This window comes from Somniosus microcephalus, chromosome 18, assembly GCF_052327205.1.
Source record: "Somniosus microcephalus isolate GS21.2 chromosome 18, FLI_Smic_1.0, whole genome shotgun sequence".
Taxonomy (NCBI): Eukaryota; Metazoa; Chordata; class Chondrichthyes; order Squaliformes; family Somniosidae; genus Somniosus; species Somniosus microcephalus.
The window spans coordinates 66781297-66801630 of NC_141004.1; the positions used below are offsets into that span (position 1 = coordinate 66781297).

Genomic DNA, 20334 nt, shown 5'->3' on the forward strand with positions numbered 1-20334 from the left:
GGGAATAGAGAGGCCACATGGGATAGAAACATAGAAACTAGGAGCAGGAGTAGGCCATTCGGCCATTCGAGCCTGCTCCGCCATTCAACGAGATCATGGCTGATCATCCAAACCCTAGCACCCGGTCCCTACACCGACAGCCATCCCACCCAAGCCCTATCCCCACGTATTTAATCCCCCCTAACACTAAGAGCCAATTTTTTTTTTATCATGGCCAATCAACCTAACCTGCACATCTTTGGACTGTGGGAGGAAACCGGAGCACCTGGAGGAAACCCACGCAAACACGGGGAGAATGTGCAAACTCCACACAGACAGTCACCCGAGGCCGGATTTGAACCCGGGTCTCTGGCGCTGTGAGACAACAGTGCTAACCACTATGCCACCGTGCTGCCCTACTATACCACCGTGCTGCTTGAGGAGGTGGCTGTGAATATGGGTAGTTTATATGGAGGGAGAGATTAAGGGAGGACAGGAAGAGGAGGAAAGGTGAGTTGAGATGGAGTTTGAAATCACCGTGGATGAGAAGTCGCTCAGTGCACAAATATGATAGCGAGAATACCTTGTATCATGGCCATTCCGCATTTACCTATGTGGCTGCACCAAGCTTCAGTGTATATCTTGGCACATAGTCATGGACCATGGAATGTTACTGTCTGCAACACCCGGTCTCGGACAGCTCTTTGCTCTGGAAGTTCAGCGAGATTCAGACAGATCAAAGGCCACCTTCCACTAAACTGGCCATCCATCAACAGTTGGATTTTATCTTGGCCATTGCCGAAGGTTGGTAATGCTGCAAACCTCTTCAGCACTTAGCTGAGTCTGCATTCTCATAACAGCTTCCTCAGGTCTGCTATCAACATCAAGAAAATGGGAAGAGGGAGACTTCGGACGACAAACACATTTTCCAAATGGAGCTATGGTTATTTTTTAGAATGAAATACATCAAATTGAGCAAATGTCCTTCCCAGTGAAGGATTGTGGACAGGTCTGCATTTGGGCTATTTTGTGAAAGTCAAACAGGAGTATCCAAACTGCACTCTGGGTTTTGTAGTTGTTTCGCTCTGAATACAAGCGGAGCTGCGTTGACCCAGAACTACACTTCCCATGAGGCAAGGCGGCAGGACACGCGCAATAAAGGACAGCCCTTGCGACCAATCAGCAGGCGGAGTTGGGAGGCGGCAGGGTGGGCTGCACCAATGAGAACTTGTCGGGTCGGTGCTGCGCAGTGAGGGGGTGTCAGATCGCCGGTCTTCTCCTTCTGCCTGGCTGTGAGGAGTGAGCCCATGGCGGCCGGCAGCGTGCTAACGGTGCTGTACCTGCTGACAGTGTTGGTGGTGACTGAATCCTCCAAGGTAAGGCCGAGCCGGGTAGTCAGGCCGCAGTTCCTCATTTCGGTCCTGGCGGGGGGTGGGGCCCTCATTACACAGCTTCACTGATTGGTGCCGAGCGGTGTTGTCAGCAAGGGCCACCACTGCTTCAGCAATATTGTACCAGCAAAGGCTTTGTGAATTGGGATTATTTTTATATAAATTATGTAATATGTATTTCTATATTGTATATACAACTAGCTGGGGAGCCCCGCGTTGCGAGGGCAATTTAGGGGCGCTTGGTCTCCCTGCCCCTGTGTGTCCCCCCTCTCCCTGTCATATCCTCTCCCTGTCCTATCCCTCCCTCCCCTCCCCTCTCTCCCTCCCCTCCCCCTGCTCCCCTCTGTCCCTCTCTCCGGCCCCTCCCCCTGCCTAGCGCCTGAGGTCCGGTGCCGTTGCGATAGCGGGAATGCTGAGCGGCGGCCGGCGCCGGGAGCGGGCTCTCGCGGGCGGCGCATGCGCGGTCAGTGCGGGCGGCCCGCGGGGAGCAGGCAAGACCGACGGCGTGCCCCGTTGCCGGGGTAACGGGGCCGTGCGAATGCGTGCTGTCGTCAAGGCGGCCGCGCAACTGGCGGCCTCTTGTTTTTTTTTAAACTCATCAGCTCTCCCACCCATTCCTATTAAATTGTTATTTAATTCCCTAACACATCATTAAAATATTTACCTTACTTCCCTAACACACTGAAAGTGTGGGGAAAAAATTGTGAAAAATCAAGATGGCGGCCACTCACCTCAGTTCAGAAGGATAAGGCCCGCCCACACACGCACCGATTGGTCGACCGGTCAGGTCACCGAAGCGTAGGATTGGTCAATCGTCGAGTCACTCGACACTCAACTGTAGGAAGGAACCCGCCGTCCGATTGGTCGACCTCGACGTCACACGGTCACTAATGAGATGCTAATGAGCGGAAGGCTGAACGTTTTTCGGATACCGCTGGCGCGGTTTTTGTCCGGCCGAAACGTAAATACGCCTATGACCGGTCCGGAATCGCAAGCTTTCTTTTGAGGCGACGCGCGCGTCGGTACGCTCTGTAACTTTCAAACGTATAGAGAACAGACAGACATCGGGACAGACAGAAGAGCCGCTTTATATATATATAGACTAGCTGGGGTGAGCCCGGCGTTGCCGAGGCTTTTTCGAGGGCATGTTGTTGTTGGAAGAGAGAGAGAGAGCGACTGGGGGGGGGGAACAGAGAGCGACCGGGGGGAGGGGGGGAACAGAGAGCGACCGGGGGGAGGGGGGGAACAGAGAGCGACCGGGGGGAGGGGGGGAACAGAGAGCGACCGGGGGGAGGGAACAGAGAGCGACCGGGGGGAGGGAGGGAGGGAACAGAGAGCGACCGGGGGGAGGGGGGGAACAGAGAGCGACCGGGGGGAGGGGGGGAACAGAGAGCGACCGGGGGGAGGGGGGGAACAGAGAGCGACCGGGGGGAGGGGGGGGAACAGAGAGCGACCGGGGGGAGGGGGGGAACAGAGAGAGACCGGGGGGAGGGGGGGAACAGAGAGGCCCCCCCCGCGATTTCCCGAGGCTCCCCCCCCCCCCCCCCCGCGCGATATCCCGAGGCTCCCCCCCCCCCCGCGATATCCCGAGGCTCCCCCCCCCCCCCCCCCCCCCCCCGCGATTTCCCGAGGCTCTCTTTCTTTCCCCCCCCCCCTTGCGATTTCCCGAGGCTCGCACCCCCCGCGATCTCCCGAGGCTGTGTGCTGGCGTCACGGGGGCCGTGCGCATGCATGCCGGCGTCAAGGCGGCTGTGCAACTGGCGGCCTCTTCATTTTTTTAAAACTGATGCGTGCTGGTGTCACGGGGTGGCGGGCCGTGCGCATGCGTGGTTGCCGTTTTTATTTAAAAAAAAAGCCAGAGCGGGCTCTCGCGGGCGGCGCATGCGCGGGGAGTAGGCAGGGAAACCCCGCGGGCTGGCGGCCGTTAGAGCGGCTCACTTCGGGCCCCGACACCGTCAAACCTGAGAGGGGGAAGAGGAGAAGGAGAGAGAGGGAAGAGGAGAAGGAGAGAGAGGGAAGAGGAGAAGGAGAGAGAGAGAGGGAAGAGAGAGAGAGGGAGAAATTTTTGGAGCTCCAGGCCTGCCTGCAGCGGGCCTGGAGACCAGCACCGAGTCCCCCCTGCGCGAGGGTGAGGAGGAGGGGGGGGGTTGCTAAACACAATATAAAACTGAAATAAATTGTTAATTAATACCCTAACACTTAATTCAAATATTTACCTTAGTTCCCTAACACACAGAAAGTGTGGGGAAAAAATCGTGAAAAATCAAGATGGCGGCCACTCACCTCGGTTCAGAAGGATAAGGCCCGCCTACACACGCACCAATTGGTCGACCGGTCAGGTCACCGAAGCGTAGGATTGGTCAATCGTCGAGTCACTCGACACTCAACTGTAGGACGGCACGCGCCAGGAACCCGCCGTACGATTGGTCGACCTCGACGTCACACGGTCGCTAATGAGATGCTAATGAGCGGAACGCTGAACGTTTTTCGGATACCGCGGGCGCGGTTTTTGTCCGGCCGAAACGTAAATACGCCTATGACCGGTCCGGAATCGCAAGCTTTCTTTTGAGGCGACGCGCGCGTCGGTAAGCTCTAACTTTCAAACGTATAGAACACGGACGGACAGACAGACGTCGGGACAGACAGACAGAAGAGCCGCTTTTATATATAGATATAACCGTTTATATAATGTGCCATGTTTATGTATACAATGCGACATGTCTATATGCAATATAACGTGTATAGGCAACATATGTTTATATGCAATATAACATGTTTATACAATATAACGTTTATATATTGTGTGTCTATATAACGTTACAATATAACATGTTACAATATAATGTGTGTGATATATATACAATATCTCTCTCCTCTCTCCGCGTGTGCGCGTACGCACGCACGCGCGCACACACACACACACACAGCAGGTCCATCAGCACCTTCTGAGAAAAGATATATTGTAATGATTTGGGTGGAGAACTCTCAGCTGTCTTGCCTTTGGCCCTCTTTGTGCCATGATACTTCTGCAGCTATCAATCTGCTCGCTCACACCCTCACCTTACACCTTTTGATGCTGTTGTCCCCAGTACAAATCCTTACTCCCTCCCATCCTGGTCGTTTGCACCCCCCCCCCCCCTTTGTACGGCCCCCATCTTCACTCCCAAAAGTCCAAGGGATGCAAACTTCAATGTATATATGCTTTCAGTCACCCATCCTAATATCTCCTTCAGCCCTGTGTCAATTTTTGTCTGCTAACGCTCCTGTCAAGTACCTTGGGACGTCTTACTACATTAAACACAAGTTGTCAGAAATAGCTGATGCAGATGAATCATGTGTTTTTCCAGCATTTTCTGTTGTCGCGAGGCTTGCTTTGCATATTTTGGTACTGCAAAGCCATAGGAATAACCACACTTTGAGCTTCAATGTGTCAATTCACTGCCACTGTTGGTAACGGACCTGTAAGCACCAGTGCTTCACCTATTATGCTGTTCAAAATGTTCTCTCTGGACACCGTTCATGTTTGCAAAGGGAGAGTCTGTTTCTCACAGCTCAAGTAGACATGGTATGAAAATTTCACATGTCCCAGTCCCACCATTAAATTTTTACTAAATTCCCAGTGGAGGAAAAACCTAAAACATGGGTAGAGTATATGCAAGATTGAGATTGATAGATTTTTGGATACTAAGGGAATCAAGAGAAATGGGGATAGTGCGGGAAGGTGGAGTTGAGGTAGAAGATCAGCCATTATCTTAGTGAATGGCGGAGCAGGCTCGAAGGGCTGTATCACCTACTCTTGCTCCACATGTTTTCTTGCAAAAGTCCTCTTTCATGACACTAGCATGTGAGATCACAAGGGATAATTCAGCCATAAAAGCAGTAACAAAATATGATCTAAACAGCAAAGATTATGAATTTGGAAGTGGGCATATCAGTGAAGCTAACTTTAAATTATCAATTAAAAAGATGGTTGGGCGAATATTAAGTGCTGTATCCTGGGGGTTCTGATGACCCTATAAACTGCTCAAGCTTGTAACTTTGATGGTATTAATACCTTGTAACACTCCCACTTTCAGTGCAGTACTGAGGGGGAATACCTCTCATTCTTCCAAACTCCATTTTACTCATAGGACAACCCCCTCATCCCAGGAATCAATCTAGTGAACCTTCATTGCACCCCCTCTAAGGCAAGTATATTCTTCCTTGGGTATGTAGACCCAAACAGTGTTCCAGGTGTGGTCTCACCAAAGTCTGATATAAGTGCAGCAAGACTTCCTTATTCTTATACTCCAACTCCCTTGCAATAAAGGCTAACATACCATTTGCTTCCCTAATTGCTTACTGTACCTGCATGTTAACTTTGTGATTTGTGTACAAGTGCCCCCAAATTCCTCTGATACCAATGTTTATTAGTCTCGCCTTTTAAAAAATAATTTGCTTTTCTATTTTTCCTACCAAAGTGGATAATTTCACAATCTATAATTTCTGCCCCCTCGGGTGGCTGTAAATGATCCCATGACTGTATTGAAGACAAGCAGAGGAATTCTCAATGTCCTGGCCAATATTTACCCCTCAACCAATATATGTGAAAATCAGATTATCTGATCATTATCTCATTGCTGTCTGTGGGACCTTGCTGTGTATAAATTGTCTACCACATTTCTCTGTTACAACAGTGACTACTCTTCAGAAGTATTTCATTCTGTGAAACACATCGGTGCATCCTGAGGGCATAAAAGGTGCTATATAAATGAAATTTCTTTTCCACTCTCCTTCCCTCCCTCCCTGATCTGCAATTGATTCTAATTTCTAACACTTATAAGCCGGAGGAGGAAGAGACCGATGCGTGCACACAAATAGAGAAAAGGGCAGACAGGATTTTTTTTTTCTTATTCAAATTTGATTTCATTTTTAAATTTTTTAAAAAGTCAGTAGAATTTTGCAAACAAGCCAACTTTCTTTGAGGGAAACAGGAAGTGAGGAGAGGAATGAAAGTGGCTGAGTGAGGAGGCCTCTGGTCTCTCGGGACCCACCACTGGGGGAAGAGAATGGATGGACGGTTAAGGGTGAGATCAGTGGCGATTAAGGGGGAGGAGAGGGTACAGGGGTCAGTGAGGAAGAGGAAAAGTGGGAGTGAGGGAGGAGAGGGGATGGGAAGGGGAGCCACTCACAGCCACATGTTCCCCACAGCCTCCTCTCCGAATGCAGCCTGCAGTCGTGGATGGCTCCTTTGCCCTCCATACCATCCACCATCAGCCACCCAAAAGGAAAAAAGACAGTAAGAAGCAGAAGAGCACAGAGAGAAAAGTAAAAAGAATAGTGAAGTGGGATTAAGAGAAGTAGAAGAGGCGAGGAATAGAGACCGGAACCAAGAGGAGAGACTGAAAGAACAACCCCGATATTAAAGACAGCTAAGAGTGGCCAAAGGCAGTCAGTTGAAGGATACACACAAACTCCATTAATAACACTTACCAGAACCACAGTGCCTGCAGCTTCTTAATGAGTTCACCCAGTGTTTACAAATTAGATTTTGTAGCCTTAAAGGGGCACACAATAATGCATTGTGTTTTACATGGTGTAATGTACCTGACCTTATAACCCGAGCAGTGCCAGGGAGATTCACTAGCATACTGTAAATCATTATGTTCTGGTGTACAGAGCTCTGGTCAGACCCCATCTGGAGCACTGTGTTCAGTTCTGGGCCCCGCACCTCAGGAAGGACATTGGCCTTGGAGGGGGTGCCGCGCCGATTCACCACAATGATACCGGGGCTAAAAGGGTCAAATTACAAGGACAGGTTGTATAGACTCGGCTTGTATTCCCTTGAGTATAGCAGATTAAAGGGTGATCTACTTGAGATGTTAAGATGATTAAAGGATTTGATAAGATCGAGAGAAACTATTTCCTCTGGCGGGGAGTCCAGAACAAGGGGGATAACCTTAAAATTAGAGCCAGGCCGGTCAGGGGGGATGTCACTCAAAGGGTAGTGGAAATATGGGACTCTTCTAAAAAGCTGTTGAGGCTAGGTCAGTTAAAAATGTCAGAACTGTGATTGATAGATTTTTGTTTTGGCTATTAAGGGTTATGGAACCAAGACAGGTAGATGAAGTTAAGAAACAGATCAGCCAAGATCTAATTGAATGGCGGAACAGGCTCGAGGGGCTGAATGGCCTACTCCTGTTCCTATTTTCCTAACTTGGTGTGGTATTTAATTGGAGCCTGCCTGTGGTCTGTAACTTCAAACTGCTGAAGTACACACACTACCAGCACACACAGGACCAAAGCGTTGCACCATGGACTGGCAACAGGGTGTAAATCTAGAAATCAGAGTTCTGACGAAAGGTCACTGTCCTGAAACATTAACTTTCTTTCTCTCTCCATAGCTGCTGCCTGACCTGCTGACTATTTCCAGCATTGTGTGTTTTTATTTCAGATTTCCAACATCCGCAGTATTGTGATTTTGTTATGGTATAAATCTACGTGTGCTGAATTCCCAGTCGGAACAGCATCCTAGGGAATTGCTGAACCAGGGACAGGCCTGACCCCGCAGGCAGGGCCATCTCCCAGGCAACTCTGTGCACATTCTGTGCAAACTGGTTTGGGGGCTGCACTGGGAGTTGGGAGTGTGGGCGCAGGGTGGCTGCAGCCTGTGGATGGCACAGCAGGCCAAGAAAGGTTAGGGGAGGGAATAAAACCTTGGTCTTGGATTTTGGGCTGAGAAGAATGTGCTGGTGATGCTTTGGAACTGAAGGTCAAACCTTTAGCGTATAGATTGAAGATCAAAAATCAAACTTTTGTTTTTAAAAAAAAAAAAAAATCAACTACAATTAACTAAACGGTGAGTGTTTCCCCTTTGTGTAACACTGTGCTCCAGTGGTGAAGGTGTTTACTTAAATGGACTAATTCTTTGACTCCTGTCTAAATCTGTTGTGTCCTGTCTATTTATTTGTTCTCTAGTATCCTGTTTCTTTTTTGTGAACCTATTTCTATTCACATTGCCACGTGCCAGGAGAGTTACATTGTGGTCTTGAATGGCCACCATCATCCTCGATTGACTGCCAAGCAATGTGTAACTGGTGGATGGGCATCCTGACACTTCCACCACCCCCCCCCTGCGGGCCTGTATTCTAATACTCATTAATAACTTGAGTTTCTACAGATTTTCCAGTCTCTCGAGTCTGTTTTGCTCTAAGGGAGGGGCTGGTGTTGAAAGGTGATTGCTGTTTTATGTCTAACATGGACGGTCCTAGATGGCCAGTGGTTTGTTGTGACGTCACAAGGGTCAGACTCCTTAACAACATCAAGTCTACAAGTTCATTATGCAGATCTGCCTCACGAGTGGATGCAGTGAGTTTCCTGCCCAGGACAAGATTATACAAGTGTTATTTAAAAAAAACACTTCAAACAATTATTCCAAGATCTTTCTTCCTTTTTGTGTGATGTTTCTTCAATTGTGATCACCAAAGTATGGGGATGAAACATTTGCAGTTCAGGTGTGGCAGAGGCAGAGTAAACCCCTCTGTACTGTACCCTCACTAATTAGTGTTACCCCACATCAGGAGCACCTTTTAGTACCTGTGTATTGTCTCTGCTTCCTAATCTACTGCCTTTCAGTCTCTCTGAATGAGGTTGCCAAATTGTGCTGTGGATTTGCAGCCATTTGGGAGCTGATTGGAGATTGTGTTCAGTTCCTGCTCTCTGTTTTCCAATCCTACCCCAAAAGGATGATTGAAAAATACAGATTACAGCTTGGAGAAATAGGATTCTGTAAAACACCAACACATTCTAATTTGACCTGTGATTCAGAAATGGAATCAGTCCTGACTGGCGATGAGACATGTATAGGATACATGATGGGAGCCGTGGTTTATCAGTAGAATCCATTCAAGCTGGCAGTGAGAGAGAGAGAGGGGTTATGGGAATGGGCCGGAGAACGTGGGGCTGCAAGCGTCTGTAGCTGTAGCTGAAGCTGTTGCTATAGCTACAGACCTTGCAGTGCTTGACTGGGTGGGGGGGGGGGGGGGGAAGCAACGAGAACTAAAAAAAACATAGAAAACGGCTCCTGATTTCTGCCGTTAGATCGAGTATTCCGGACATATAACCTCCGGATAAACCAAAGTTTCCTGTAGTGCCATGGGATCTTTTACGTCCACCTGAGAGGGCGCGGTGAGGTGCCATGGAGGATTTTGGTGACCGGTGTTTACATCCTATAGTACTGGCAGCATTTTAAGGCAGATTGTGAGTTGAAAACTACTTGTTTATTCTGGGAGAAATAATGATCTCTGAATTCTACAGGATTAATTTTGACACTTGGCATGATTGAGACAGTCTACAGAGAAATAAACCATGAATGAAACCCACATATGCTGTTACAATAAGTTGACACCATTATTGTATATGGCTTATTCATGATTCTGGTGAGCTACCTTCAACATAACTGTTTTAAAAGGCTCTTTTTTTCCTAATTTTTTTAGAAAAGGTAAATGTTTTTAACTTTTTGAAGTAAAAACAGAAAGAAAGACTTGCATTTCTATAGCGCCTTTCATGACCCCTGTCTCAAAGCACTTTACAGCCAATGAAATACTTTTTGAAGTATAGTCACTGTTGTACTGTAGGAAACGTGGCAGCCAATTTGCGCACAGCAAGATCCCACAAACATAATCCTGACCAGATAATCTGGTTTTAGTGAAGTTGATTGAGGGATAAATATTGGCCAGGACACCGGGGAGAACTCCCCTGCTCTTCAAACTAGTGCCATGGGATCTTTTACGTCCACCTGAGAGGGCAGTCGGGGCCGCGGTTTAACGTCTCGTCTCCAACAGTACAGCACACCCTCAGTACTGCACTGGAGTGTCAGCTTAGATTTTTATGCTCAAGTATCTGGAGTGGGACTTGAACCCACAACAGAGTTAAGCTCCTGAAAGAGAAAAGGCAGGTTAATGGTCAGGAACCCTTCATCAGAACCATGTCATGTTCCAAAACACTACTCCTTTACATCAGAGTTCTTATCAGAAGTTCCATGTATAAGTGACACCCTCCTTTCGTCTCTCTCTCTCTCTCTCTCTCTCCGTCACTTTGTAATGTTAATCATCCTATTGTGAATTTCCAGCAATTTTTGTTTTTAATTTCAGTTTCTGGCCTATGTGGTTTTCTTTATACTTCAGGTTTGGCCTTCCTGCTGTTTGTGGCACTGCTTTTATAGGCTTGCTTTAGGGCCAAAGCCCTTTATTCTTGTGACCTATTCTGTAGTACTAAGGAGCAGGAGTGTGGAATGTATCTTAAGTGTACCTTTTAGTAGTGTGGGGAGATTCTTATGATTTCTGACTTTCTCCAGAGCTCTGAAGATGTGAGGTGCAAGTGCATCTGTCCGCCATACAGGAACCTGACTGGCCACATTTACAACAATAATGTCTCCCAGAAAGACTGGTAAGGGATAGTCCTAATATATCAGTAGTGTTAACAAAAACAAGCTTTGAAATAGTCCGATTTACTGCATTTGAGGACTGGAGTCAATCTACAGGAAACTTTTTTATCCGGCACCAATGGGCCGGCATGGTGCCGGTTGATCAAAAAGTCCGGATTACAGAGAGGTACGAGAGCCCCGTACACGGACACAGGTGCAGGAGCCCCGGTTACCCGGCACTTGTGCAGGAGTCCCAGTTACACGGCCACAGATCCAGGAGTTCCTGTTGCACGGCCACAGGTGCAGGAACCCCGATTACACAGCCCCAGATCCAGGAACCCCGGTTACACGGCCACAGATCCAGGAGTTCCTGTTGCACGGCCACAGGTGCAGGAACCCTGGTTACACAGCCACAGATCCAGGAACCCCGGTTACACGGCCACAGATCCAGGAACCCCGGTTACACGGCCACTAATGTATAGTAAAACTTACCTGAACCTACTCCTGGATTTTGCCGGTTAAGAGAGATTTCCGGATATTTAGGTGCCGGTTAAGAGAGTTTCCTGTAATTGAATGAAATTCTGTTTTTATTACGTATGATTTGGGGATTTTATGGGTGTTTTGTGGATTACCTTTAGCGATTCAATCCATTTTTCCATTAAAAACTGAAAATCAGAGGCCTTGGTTCTAAGCAGTTTATCAAAGTCCCAGTAGCACCTGAGAGTTAATGATAATGCCAGGATGTTGACGTTTACTGGCACTCCTGAGGTAACTTGTGTGAACATAGTCGGGAAACGAGTCAGCGATTGTTTGGTGTGCAGATGAATTTACTTGTCGAGCTCCAGACAATGCGCAAACTCGGCTGCTGCTCCTCCGCCTGGGTCTGACGCATAAAAATGCACCAAAGGTTGACCCGGCCACAGACTTTTGAGAATCACTCCAGTTGGCTGAAAATAGTTTTAAGGCTGATTTCTGTCCAATGAGAACAAAGTTTGCTCCTACCTGCAGATAGGGGCTCTGAACTGAAAGAGAAAGTAGGCAGGTCAAACCTTTTAAACCTTTTAATAGGTTCAGAAAGATGGGATGAGGTTAGATGTAAAACAAAACGTAAAATAAAAGGTTAAAAAAAATGAAAGAACGTAGGGAAGTAGAACTGAAGGACCAGCAGAGTTGGTGTTTATTTTTAATTGAGTCCACCCAGCTGGATGACGGAGGAGAGGCGTTGGAGGAGGAGGAGGAGGAGGATGGTGTGGTCAACCGTGTCGGACAGGTCGAGAAGGACAAGGAGGGATAGTTTCCCACAGTCACAGTCACATAGGATGTCATTTGTGACTGGTAAGGGCCATTTCAGTACTGTGGCTGGGGCAAAAACCTGATTAGAGATAGGTAGTGTTTTACTGAAATGGCCCTTTTTTTAGCTATTCGAATGGCAGGGGTGATTATTGCATGTGATCAGGTCAGTATAACATGTATTTTTACACATCAAAACATGAAGGGCCAGCAACAGTCTGTTCTACTTGACCCATAGTATAATGGCCACCTGATGAATAAAATCAGCCACAGAAGAGAGCAGGGCAAGAATGCACAGCATAGGCCCTTGCAGATAAGGTTCACCTTCTAGCAAAAGCAGAAGATGTCCTCAATTTGAATCTTTTTTGTTTTCAAATCATTCCCTTAAAACTAAACAGACTTCCAGTATCCAGTGTGCCTTTTTCTTTGTTCGTTTAAAACATTAACAAGAGTAAAAAGTCACCCATCATCTCTCTCTCTAGAAATGGGGGATTCACATCTTTAGTGTTCGTTTTCCTTGTATATGACAGCTCTTTGCAAAACCACAGTGGGAATTTCCGTTGAATGAAATGTGCCAGTTCTTTTGAACAGGAACTTGCTTGATTAATGTTTGACGTTGAGCACTTGATCTGTCGCTTCAGGTACTGGTGCTTTTAATGTGGATTCAGTAAAGAGGAAGCAGACTCCAGCATATTACACCAGGACATGGCAATTCATTTTAGCTGGGTACCTTTATCAGATTTTAAGGACTGTACCCAAAAGCAGGAATCTATCTATTATATAGTAAACTCAGAGTGGGTCAACCAAATTTTATGCAGGTGACACTGTGATGGGTGTTTTTATAAGATGACACACTGGAGTTTCAACTATCTATGCAGCATCACACTTTCACCACGGGGGGGGGGGGGATTTCTGTAACAATACACGTTTCCTGTTCTCAAAAAGGCTGCCTGCAAGCCAGATCTGTAACATCGGTTTGGAGATCCGCTGTGCTTTTGTTGGTTATTGGATTGGGCCATCCTCTTCCAACCAAGCACTCATCTATAGGGTCAATAGGAAAAAAGTAACCCCTCCCGGGAGAAGGGTGCCAGTTTTTGCAATGTGTACCAAAGTCAAGCAGCAAGTTATAAATCATCTCACCGTGTGCAAAAAGAAATTCAGTTCCTGACCCTGCAGTCTCCTGAAGTTTGTTTGCTCCCGTGAATTTCAAAATTGGGCCACGGATGGAGGGTATGGCAGCTCACCAGAACACAGCCGTCTGCACCATCCTTCCACCGAGATCAGAATCTCGGAGCTGATATTCCAGAATGCCTCCTGGCCATTTAGGTATTTCCCCCACCTTGGCTTCCCCCGCCCACTGTTCCCCTCCTCCACACCCTCACCTACATCCTCCTCTAACCACCTCTTCTCCATCCACTTCCTCTCATCATCTTCCACTGCCTCATCCTCTTTTTTCCCCCCCCCCCCCCGCATTCATCTCCGCTCCCTCCCCATCTCACCTCCTCCCCACCGCCCACCCCCCCCATTCATCTCTGCTCCCCCCCCCATCTCACCTCCTCCTTCACCCCCCACCATCTCACCACCTCCTTCACCACCCCCCCATCTCACCACCTCCTCCACCCCCCCCATCTCACCTCCTCCTTCACCACCCCCCCATCTCACCACCACCTCCTTCACCCCCCATCTCACCACCTCCTCCTTCACCACCCCCCCCATCTCACCACCACCTCCTTCACCACCCCCCCATCTCACCACCACCTCCTTCACCACCCCCCCATCTCACCACCACCTCCTTCACCCCCCCCCATCTCACCACCTCCTCCTTCACCCCCCCCCATCTCACCACCTCCTCCTTCACCCCCCCCCATCTCACCTCCTCCTTCACCCCCCCCATCTCACCTCCTCCTTCACCCCCCCATCTCACCTCCTCCTTCACCCCCCCCCATCTCACCTCCTCCTTCACCCCCCCCCCATCTCACCTCCTCCTTCACCCCCCCCCCCCATCTCACCTCCTCCTTCACCCCCCCCCCATCTCACCTCCTCCTTCACCCCCCCCCCCCATCTCACCTCCTCCTTCACCCCCCCCATCTCACCTCCTCCTTCACCCCCCCATCTCACCTCCTCCTTCACCCCCCCATCTCACCTCCTCCTTCACCCCCCCATCTCACCTCCTCCTTCACTTCGCCCCCCCCCATCTCACCACCACCTCCTTCACCACCCCCCCATCTCGCCTCCTCCTTCACCCCCCCCCCCCCCCAATCTCGCCTCCTCCCCCCATCTCACTGTTGTGTCGGTACCTTTTTACCTAGACACAATTTAGGACTCAGAACTCAGAGATTCAAACATGAAGTGCTTTATTGGAAGGAAAGGAAGTTCTGGGAAGTTCCGAACAAAGAGAGCTAAAACTTAACAGGGAACACCCAACCATTTATCTCCTGTGACAGCGCCACCACAGGTGGGAGGAGAACACACAATAGAACACACAATACATAACATTTCCTCCCCTCTTAAATGGAAGGTCCACATTATTCCTCAACAGGTAAGTTACTTTCAATGCACTCAACGAACCTAGGGTAGAGGTAGACTGCCTCAAACCCTGACTTTACCCTGGGGTTTATTCTGCCCCAGTCTTGTGGGTAAGTCACTAAGCCTACAGATCCAAGCGTCTTGGAGGCCGCCGCTCTCTGACAGGATACCGGCGGTCATCGCTGGCTTCCACAGCAGTAGGCATTGACACAGGCCTGGATGGAGAAGGTGCCTGTGTCAGTTGAAAGGAGTTTGCACAGGTGGAACAGTCTCTTTGACTTCCTGTGTTGGAGAAGAGCACTGTGGCAAAGGATGCTGGTTTGCGGTATCATTCGGAAACAGTTCAGGCCAACCAGCCGTTGGAGCCTCTGTGGCTGTCTCTGCTCCTAGCAACAGTTGATCTGTGTGTCTTCTCCAGACGACGTCCTCGGCAGTCTCGACCGTGTAAGACACAGGGCCCGTCTGCGCGATCACCGTAGCAGGGACCCATTTCTGTCCAGTGTTGTAGTTTCGAGCTAGGACGTGCTCTCCCGGATGAAACCGTCTCTCCTTGGCTCTTTTCTCTCTCTTTTCAACTTGAGCTTGTTGTTGACAATGGACAACCTGTTCTGCCCTTGGAGGTTTGAGTAAGTCAAAACTTGTCCGCAACTGCCTCTTCATCATGAGCGAAGCGGGGGAAGTTTTGGTTGTGGCATGCGGCTCGTTCCTGTAGGACAACAGGAAGCTGTTCAGACGTTGGTGGATTGAGCCCTGACCTTGCGATGCCTTCAAGGCGTGCTTCAAAGTATGCACAAACCTTTCTGCCTGGCCGTTAGTAGAGGGATGATAGGGCGCAGACCTGATGTGTTGGACACCATTCGCGTGCAGGAAGGCTGCAAGCTCCTGTGATACAAATTGTGGACCATTGTCACTTACGAGTTGTTCCGGTGAGCCATAACGGCTGAACATCTCACCAAGTTTCTCAATTGTTTTCTCTGCCGTGGTAGACCTCATCACAGCGACCTCCGGCCACTTGCTACGAGCGTCCACAACTACCATAAACATCTTCCCTTCGAAAGGACCGGCGAAGTCCACATGTACTCGCTGCCACACTTCTGCAGGCCAATCCCAGGGGTGTAAGGTTGCCAGCTGTGGAACATTCCGGACCCTTTGACATGGGGAACATGTTTTGGCTTTCTCCTCAATATTCCCATCGAGACCTGGCCACCAGAAGTAGCTTCTTGCCATTTCCTTCATCCGAACCATCCCACTGTGGCCTGTATGAAGTTGTTGCAGTATAGGTTCCCTCACAGGTGGCGGAATGATGACACGGCGTCCCCAAAGAAGACAACCTGCCTGGACGGAGAGCTCATTTCTTTTTGAAACGTAAAGTTTCAAACTAGGAGAATCTCCTATCGCTCTCCCTCGAATGACATCGTCCATTACCTCAGACAGGACTGGATCGTTGCGGGTGTACCTTTGCACCTGAACTGCAGTGACAGGTGCTCCCTCCACTTGTCTAAAGTAGAAGATGTCTATCTGACGAGGCTCTGGGGGAGTAACAGGCAAGGGTAGCCTCGAGAGACCGTCTGCGTTGCCGTGCAAGTCTGATTTGCGATATTTGATGTCGTATGTGTGTCCTGACAACAGTAAAGCCCACCTTTGCATCCTGCTTGCAGCGAGAGACGGAATTCCGGTGTGGGGCCCGAAGATTGAAGTCAATGGACGGTGGTCCGTCAGGAGTGTGAACCTTCTCCCAAACAGGTACTGATAAAATTTTCGAATTCCAAAAACGATTCCCAAGGCCTCGCGCTCGATCTGCGCATAGTTACTCTCGGCCTTGTTCAAGGTGCGTGATGTGAAGGTGATAGGTTTCTCTTCACCCGAAGGCATGATGTGGGATATGACTGCTCCCACACCATATGGTGATGCATCACATGCTAGCTGCACGGGTAGCTTTGGGTCGAAGTGTGTCAGGACCTCCGAATTCAGCAATGCTTCCTTTGCTTGGGCGAAAGCTTCGTTGCACAGTTCAGTCCATTTCCATGTTTTGCCTTGACATAGCAACTGATGTAACGGCTTCAGCAATGTTGCTAAGTCTGGAATAAACTTCCCATAGTAGTTAAGTAGCCCCAGAAATGAACGTAACTGGCTCACATTCTGGGGTGCTGGGGCCTCCACGATCGCCTTGACCTTTGGCGGCGCCTTATGCAGGCCAGTAGCATCAATCACATGCCCCAGGTACTCAACTGAAGACTGAAAGAATTCACATTTGTCTTTACGAACTCTGAGTCCGTACTCTTTCAGTCGTTGTAGTGTCGCATCCAAGTTCAGAAGATGATCCTCATTTGTCCCAGTGACAAGGATGTCGTCCAGGTAGCACTGGACTCCTGGCAGTCCACTCAAAATCTGATCCATTGCCCTTTGGAATAGAACAGGGGCCGACGTAATTCCAAACGGAAGGCGGCAGTACCTGTATAGCCCCTTGTGTGTCACAATTGTCAGCAGCTCCTTTGATTTGTCATTGACATGCATTTGTAGATAAGCCTGGCATAAGTCTATTTTGCTGAACTTTTGCCCTCCGGCCAGGCCCGTAAAAAGATCATCAATGAGGGGAAGAGGGTACTGTTCCACAGACAGCACCGGGTTAATAGTCACTTTAAAATCCCCGCAGATTCGAACAGATCCATCCTTTTTCAGGACAGGAACAATGGGTGTGGCCCATTTGCTCACGCTCACAGGCTCCAGGACTCCATTCTCGACTAAGGCCTCCAAGTTAGCCTCAACTTTTGGCCTAATTGCATAGGGTACAGGTCGGGCTTTGTGAAACTTCGGCTTGCTGTCAGGTTTAATGTCCAGTCTCGCGCTGATCTTTTTCATGCTCCCAAGTTCCCCATTGAAGAGTTCTGCATGTTTGTTTAACACTGCAGTCAGACCTGACTCCCGTTTTGACATCATGCGGACTGCAGGCCAGTCCAACGTGATTTTCTCTAGCCATGCACGTCCCAGTAGCGATGGGTAACTTCCCTTTACCACATATAGTGGCAGTTTTGCAGTCTGTCCGTTCAATTTAACTGTCACCTCAACGACGCTTCTCATGGCCACAGGTTCGCCGGTATGCGTCTTTAGCACAATGTTTGTTGGCTGAAGGGTAAGATGCTTTAGCATTTTGTTGTAGACAGTGTCTGAAACAAGGGACACAGCCATGCCTGTGTCCACCTCCATCCGCACTGATTGTCCCTCCACCAGTGGTGACACCCAGTAGCCATTTGAACCACCTGCAACCATCAGTATGTGCACCTCTTCCTCCTCAGAGGTGTCGCTCCCCTCTGTTTTGCTTGTTCCATCATACTGCACTGAATGAACACTCTCTTTTTCCTCTCTTGTCCAAATACAGACATTTTGCTTTCATGCTTCCCAGCTCTCTGTTCTTTTTTTACCTCTACAGGCGCGTTCAATGTGACCCTTTTTGCCACAATTTCGGCATTCCAGCTCCGTACACCAGCAGTCATTAGCGTGATGGCCCGTTTTCCCACAACGGTAACATGTGCCGTTCCGCGCACCTTTAGGCTCAGACGACACCTTGTGAACTCTCCCTGTTGAACTCAACTGGTGAGCCTCCTTTTCCGCCATCTTCATGGAGACACTAACTTCAATGGCCTTTTCAAGAGTAAGGTTGTCCTCAGTAAGAAGGTGCTTCTGTGTGGCTGCATTTTGCAGACCACACACAAGTCTGTCTCTAATGGTGTCATTCAGCACCTCCTTGAACTGGCAGTGTTCCGACAACCTTTTTAAAGCAGCAATAAACATCGTCACTGATTCCCCCTCCTCTTGATTCCGTTTGGTTATTGCTGAGAGATTTAGATTTCACAGAGGTTTTGGTGAAAAATGTGCTCCAAGAATTTCCACTAGTTGCTTATATGTTTTAGTTCCTGGCTTATCTGGCTGCACGAGGCTGCGAAGTAAATTGAAAGTCTTCGGCCCGATTACACTTAAAAAGGTAGGCACGACCTTTTCATTTGCCACCGCATTCGCCAATACAAAATCTGTATATGCGCTCCATTGCTCCACATTTTCATCAAAATCACCGATGTTTCCTAATATAGTAGCCATCTCACGTTTCAAATTAAATTTTCTGTTTACTCACTGCACCCGTAACATACGCAGATTCATCCGCTCCTCGTTGCCACTTGTGTCGGTACCTTTCTACCTAGACACAATTTAGGACTCGGAACTCGGAGATTCAAACATGAAGTGCTTTATTGGAAGGAAAGGAAGTTCTGAACAAAGAGAGCTAAAACTTAACAGAGAACACCCAACCATTTATCTCCTGTGACAGCGCCACCACAGGTGGGAGGAGAACACAATAGAACACACAATACATAACACACCACCTCCTTCACCCCCCCCCCAATCTCACCACCTCCTTCACCCCCCCCATCTCACCACCTCCTCCCCAACCCCCCTTCCTCACCACCTCCTTCCTCCCATTCCATCTGCCCCTGCCTTATCCAGTTGTTTCCCACCCTCTAACCCTACTTGACTTGAGCTCTGCACTTGGTCTTGACTCCCCGTGTACAGCACCACGGGAGTTCAGCTAGTGTTACATTATGTTGGAGCAGTTTATAATTGAACAATAGTGTGGCACTACAATTGTTAACTATTACCATTGTCTACTGGTAGCTATATAAATAATTAGAATGAAAAGATGAGCAGATGTGTTGTGATTTTGTTCATTAACATTGATCCCATCTGGGGAATTGCAAGTGTAAATTCCCACTCAGCCAGTGAGTGGCGCTGCGTGTTCGTGCACACTGCACGGTTTCCCTCCGTACTGGCTACAAGAACTGCAAGGGGGCACTTGTCGGTTTGGTCATTGCTGATGGTGTATCCAGTACCAGGACTGACAGAAAAAGGAAAGAGAAATGTAAAAAATTAAACCATTGTAAATGCAGACAAAGGCCAACAGAAAAGAAAAAAGATCAAATGAAGGGCAATTGAATGAAAGACTGATGTACAAAAAAGCTCCAGAAATGTATTTCAAAATATCATTAATGCTGCCTTAGTGATGCTGCAGGTATAGAACCTTGGTAGCATCGAACTGCTGTATTTGTTGCTGTTTTATGTGGCTGATAATTGCAGTGTACCTTCATCATTGCAGTAAGTCACAATGCACAGAGTTTCTTGAAAACACAGTTACTGTAATACAACCTGCCAAATGAACCCCAGTGCACAGGGCTGTACTACGCAATCAACAGAAACAAAAAAATCTCGTAGCTGGTACTTGTTGCTTTTGAACAGATGATGCTGTAATCTTTCAATTATGCATGGATCCCATCACTTACTCAAGAAACAGTCTTGTTAATCCACTCTATGTTATATCAAAGGATTCACGTGACTGATGCCAACTATTTAAATCACAATTTCCAATCTCCTTGTTCTGATCACCATTGAGCAGCTGAGCTTTCTCAGTTGGAACAACAACAACTTGCATTTATATAGTGCCTTTAATGTAGAAAAACATCCCAAGGCACTTCACAGGAGCGTTATCAAAACAAAATTTGACACCGAGCCATCTAAGGACATGTTAGGCCAGATTGACCAAAAGCTTGGTTAAAGAGGTAGGCTTTAAGGAGTGTCTTAAAGGAGGAAAGTGTGGTAGAGAGGCGGAGGAGTTTAGGGAGGGAATTCCAGAGCTTGGGACCAAGGCAGCTGAAGGCACGGCCACTAATGGTGGAGCGATTAAAATCGGGGATGTTCAAGAGA

General features: G+C 48.4%; 1 protein-coding gene across 2 annotated transcripts in view; it reads left to right on the forward strand.

Moving 5' to 3' along the window:
• The first annotated feature begins 1178 nt into the window (after positions 1 to 1178).
• Positions 1179 to 20334, forward strand: part of tmem9 (transmembrane protein 9) — a 92926-nt gene continuing 73770 nt past the window's right edge. For both annotated transcript variants that reach the window (XM_086011609.1, XM_086011610.1), the window contains exons 1-2: positions 1179 to 1355; positions 10705 to 10796. In XM_086011609.1, the coding sequence (XP_085867735.1) occupies positions 1287 to 1355; positions 10705 to 10796 (161 nt within the window). In that variant the 5' untranslated portion in view covers positions 1179 to 1286. The remainder of the gene's footprint in view (positions 1356 to 10704; positions 10797 to 20334) is intronic.